Source organism: Pristiophorus japonicus, unplaced genomic scaffold (assembly GCF_044704955.1).
Source record: "Pristiophorus japonicus isolate sPriJap1 unplaced genomic scaffold, sPriJap1.hap1 HAP1_SCAFFOLD_3370, whole genome shotgun sequence".
Taxonomy (NCBI): Eukaryota; Metazoa; Chordata; class Chondrichthyes; family Pristiophoridae; genus Pristiophorus; species Pristiophorus japonicus.
The window spans coordinates 10,436-15,236 of record NW_027253184.1 but is presented as its reverse complement, the minus strand read 5'-3'; the positions used below and the strand labels follow the sequence as shown (position 1 = coordinate 15,236).

The following is a 4,801-nucleotide window of genomic DNA, read 5'->3' as shown; positions in this document are numbered from 1 at the left end:
GGTGAACTGCACGAAGCGATCGCCCTCCCCTCGGGTTAGAGGCTGGAGTGGAAAAGTTCTGAGTGTTGCGGGGTTGAAAGTGCGAGTGGGGCGGGGGCAGGGCCGGGCCACTCCCAGTGCTGCTGCTCAGCACTTTCTCTCTCTGTCTCTGTGTGTGTGTGTGCCTGTGTGTGAGTCTGTGTGTGTGTGTGTCTCTGTTTCTGTGTGTGTGTGTGTCTCTGTGTGTGAGTCTGTGTGTGTGTGTGTCTCTGTTTCTGTGTGTGTGTGTGTCTCTGTGTGTGAGTCTGTGTGTGTGTGTGTCTCTGTGTGTGAGTCTGTGTGTGTGTGTGTCTCTGTTTCTGTGTGTGTGTGTCTCTGTGTGTGAGTCTGTGTGTGTGTGTGTGTCTCTGTTTCTGTGTGTGTGTGTGTGTCTCTGTGTGTGAGTCTGTGTGTGTGTGTGTCTCTGTGTGTGAGTCTGTGTGTGTGTGTGTCTCTGTGTGTGAGTCTGTGTGTGTGTGTCTCTCTGTTTCTGTGTGTGTGTGTGTGTCTCTGTGTGTGAGTCTGTGTGTGTGTGTGTCTCTGTGTGTGAGTCTGTGTGTGTGTGTCTCTCTGTTTCTGTGTGTGTGTGTCTCTGTGTGTGAGTCTGTGTGTGTGTGTCTCTCTGTTTCTGTGTGTGTGTGTCTCTGTGTGTGAGTCTGTGTGTGTGTGTGTCTCTCTGTGCGTGAGTGTGTGAGGCGGAAGCTCCATATTTGGGTCTTGCCCGGGACCCGCCGGATGCCCAAATATGGGCGCGGGGAAGCGCGACTGCCCAAATATGGAGAGGCGGTGCCCGGGGAGTTCCGGGGAGTCAGGAGAGGCCATGGGTGCCCGGGCCGGGGTAGAGGAGGGGTACCCCGGGGTGGGGGGGTTACCCCGCTGTCCCTGGCCCGGGGGGCTCCCCCGCCGCCGCGCGCACTCACACGTCACGGAGTGCCGGGGCCGCACTGGAAGCGAGGGGGTGCTGCCCAAACATGGGCTTCCTGCTGTCCTTATATGGGCAGCTACGTCACGGCCTGGGCTGCGGCGGACCCGGATAAATAGCGGCGGCTCCCAGTGCTGGCGAGGAAAGCACTTAATCACCGCGGGAGGACAGGACAGGACACGGCGCGGCGCGGCGCACGGAGCCAGCCCAGCCCGGGCAGCCAGCGAGCCGAGCGTACAGCAGCGAGGACAGCGGCCCGGGACTGCCCGGCCCGGGACAGGACAGGACTGCCACCAACACAAATCAGCCCCCTGCCTTGCCCCCACCCCCGCCCCCCCGCCCCCCACCCCTCTCTTTCTGTGAGGGGGACGCTGAGATCGAGCCACGATGGTGACCAAGGCGGAGATCATGTCCCCCCTGCTCTCGGACCCGCTCTACCATTCTCTGGACACTTACCCCAAGCTGGAAGATGGGATGATGACGGGCACCTTTGTCACCGCCTCCACCGACCAGCCGTTCTACGGGGAACCCCTGGAACAGTTCGAGCATCTGTCAGCAGGTGAGTGTCCGCCTGCCCCCGGGCATCACACACTGCACCCTGCACACAGCTCCGCTCCGACTGCGGAGCCCCTCCGGCACTGACTCCGCTCGGCTCTGCCGCTAGCTCCTGCGCTAACATTCGCTATCATTTAAGATGACATTGTGGTACTGTATACGGGAGACACTGATCAGGACGGCGGGGACGCTGACGATTTTAGAAGCTTTCTGATCTGATAGAAATGTTTGGATGCTACACATTGAAAAGCTTGCGATCTGCATCATGTATTAGTGTGCAGTGTCAGGGAACACCGCGCAGCGAGAGTGAGAGGGCAGGGAATCCCTGCAGGGAGGATCGCGCTGATATACAAGAGAATCCATACACACACAGATATAAACAAGGGACAATGCAATATACACAGATATAAACAAGGGACAATGCAATATACACAGATATAAACAAGGACACACTGAAATATACACAGATATAAACAAGGACACAGTGAAATATACACAGATATAAACAAAAAACAATGCAATATACACAGATATAAACAAGGACACACTGAAATATACACAGATATAAACAAGGACAAAGTGAAATATACACAGATATAAATAAGGGACAATGCAATATACACAGATATAAACAAGGACACAGTGAAATATACACAGATATAAACAAGGACACACTGAAATATACACAGATATAAACAAGGACACAGTGAAATATACACAGATATAAACAAAGATACACACGGAGAGAAATGCACGCACATTAATACACAACACACAATGTCAGGCAGACTGAGATGGTGTCTGCAAAATGTTGAAGTCTCACTAACGGTTGTTTGATAGCATCTGTTCCAATGATTTCCCTTTCTCTCTCCAGACACGTTTACAGATATTTCACCCGGCGGTGATAAATCCCTCATTGAGTCTTACTCGGGCCAGAACTGCCGACTGCCATCGGTCACCTACACCGGCCGCTTCTCACTGGAGCCCGCTTCAAGCAACAACAGCCTATGGCCCGAGCCTCTCTTCAGCCTGGTCAGTGGCATCGTGAGCATGAGCGCTCCTTGCACAAACTCGGCATCCTCCAGCCAGCCCATGAGCTGCTCTGTCCAGCAAAGTGAATCCAACACCATTTACTCTGCCCCTTCAACCTTCACTAACTCCGACATCTTCACAGATGCCCAGTCCCAGGGCTTCCCAAGCCCGGGTGCCTCCATCCAGTACCCTCCTGTGGGTTACTCCAACACAAAGAACTGCAGCACAAATTTCCAGGTGCCAATGATCCCGGACTATATGTTTCCCCAGCAGGAAGACATAACCATGGACAGCCCTGAGCAGAAACCTTTCCAAACACTCGAGCCCAGAACTCAACCTTCTCTCATCCCACTGTCCACCATCAAAGCTATTGGCAACCAGACCAGCTGTTCTGAACTCAAGAGCATCAACACGTACCACTCTCAGTTGGTCAAACCCTCCAGACTGCGGAAGTACCCCAATCGGCCCAGCAAGACCCCTCCTCACGAGCGACCTTACGCCTGCCCCATGGAGACTTGCGACCGCCGCTTCTCTCGGTCTGATGAACTTACTCGCCATATCCGCATCCACACTGGGCAGAAACCCTTCCAGTGCCGCATCTGCATGAGGAACTTCAGCAGGAGCGACCATCTCACCACTCACATCCGCACTCACACTGGCGAAAAGCCGTTCGCCTGCGACATCTGCGGGAGGAAGTTTGCCAGGAGTGACGAGAGGAAAAGGCACACTAAGATCCACCTGAGGCAGAAGGAGAAGAAAGCAGAAAAGGCCATGTGTATCTCCAGCTCCACTCTGCCCACAATCTCCTTCCCGTCCCCAGTCACCTCCTTCCCATCCCCAGTCACCTCCTACCCCTCCACAGCAGTGAGCACCTCCTTCCCGTCCCCAGTCACCTCCTTCCCATCCCCAGTCACCTCCTTCCCGTCCCCAGTCACCTCCTACCCCTCCACAGCAGTGAGCACCTCCTTCCCGTCCCCAGTCACCTCCTTCCCATCCCCAGTCACCTCCTTCCCGTCCCCAGTCACCTCCTACCCCTCCACAGCAGTGAGCACCTCCTTCCCGTCCTCAGTCACCTCCTTCCCGTCCCCAGTCACCTCCTTCCCGTCCCCAGTCACCAGCACATATTCAGTGATGACCAACACTTACCCATCAGTGACCTCGCCCCCCTCAGAGATGTCGTCGACCCTAACACTAAGGACAATTGAGATCTGAAGTTGTTCAGGTTTCCAATAATGGACTTGTTTTTATATAAATAAATTTTGCCTCGCTATTGTGTATTCGTGCCAAGCACTCTCCCTCTCACCATACTGCAGGTACTATTGATGTGAAGATTGTTTAATGAGGGGGTGGGGGGGGGGGGGGTCGGGGAAGCCTCTGCATATTCCATCCTGTATCATTTGGAGTTGGCATTTGGTGAATGTTTTTATCGTACAATGCTATCATCGGTCCCTTTAAATAAAACAAAATGCACTTTGAATGCAGTGTGGTGGCAGCACGTGTAGGAGATGTTCTTCATTCTGTGGACATCACCTCGGTACTCGCCATGTGGCAACATTTTGCTTTGTCTTTTAGTTGGTTTTAAAGTTATGAGAAGTCTGTGTGCCTTGTATGTGCAGCTTGCTGACATGTGTCTCTGTTAGTGGATGCGCTGCATCAAAGCCTTAAAGGTGAAAGGGGAGAGATGGTCATTAAAGGCACTTTGCAGATGGAGGAATGTCAGAGGGAAGGGAAGAAGGGAAGAAATGCCAACAACATTTCTTTCGAATGTAAGCAAAAAATATCTAAAGTATATTTTTGTAATCTAAGTGTAAATAGATTCTGAGCCCGGATGTTGCCATTACCTACCAAGTAGGCGTGTATTTTTTGTATGTTCTCGACATGCGTTTCAGCTGGTGGATACATTTCAACGTACAGTGTTTGTAAACGGAGCGCCTGCCTGTTCTCGCTTCTTACACATTGGAATGCGCTTTACTGCCAATCGGATATTTGGTGTACAATATATCCTCGAGAAAAAGGACAATAAATCTCAAAGATTTATCTTAATTTTGTCTGATTATCTACTCTGCTCCTGGTTAATAGTGCAAATCAGTGCCTGAAAATGAGCTTTCCACATACATTCGTACACCAAAATAATACATTCATTCCCAAACTGATACACTCGCTCCCCACAATAATATTCATTCCAGAAACTGACACACACACTCCACAAACACATGCACGTGCTCCCAAAATTATATCAATTCCTAAAACTGATAGACTGACTCCCCATCTGAA

The 4,801-nt window shown here is 51.8% G+C and overlaps 1 protein-coding gene across 1 annotated transcript; it reads left to right on the top strand.

Moving 5' to 3' along the window:
- The first annotated feature begins 1,065 nt into the window (after positions 1-1,065).
- On the top strand, positions 1,066-4,570 carry LOC139250032 (early growth response protein 1-B-like). The gene is made up of 2 exons (XM_070872596.1): positions 1,066-1,499; positions 2,370-4,570. Exons 1-2 carry the CDS (start codon positions 1,328-1,330, stop codon positions 3,737-3,739), a joined length of 1,542 nt encoding a protein of 513 aa, XP_070728697.1. The 5' UTR covers positions 1,066-1,327; the 3' UTR covers positions 3,740-4,570.
- The last annotated feature ends 231 nt before the right edge of the window (positions 4,571-4,801 follow it).

What these genes read in the sequence shown, in the direction of transcription:
- LOC139250032 (XM_070872596.1), top strand. Translation starts at nt 1,328, where the DNA reads ATGGTGACCAAGGCGGAGATCATGTCCCCCCTGCTCTCGGACCCGCTC. An exon ending in GTTCGAGCATCTGTCAGCAG is followed by an intron (nt 1,500 to 2,369) that starts GTGAGTGTCCGC and finishes TTCTCTCTCCAG; the next exon opens with ACACGTTTACAGATATTTCA.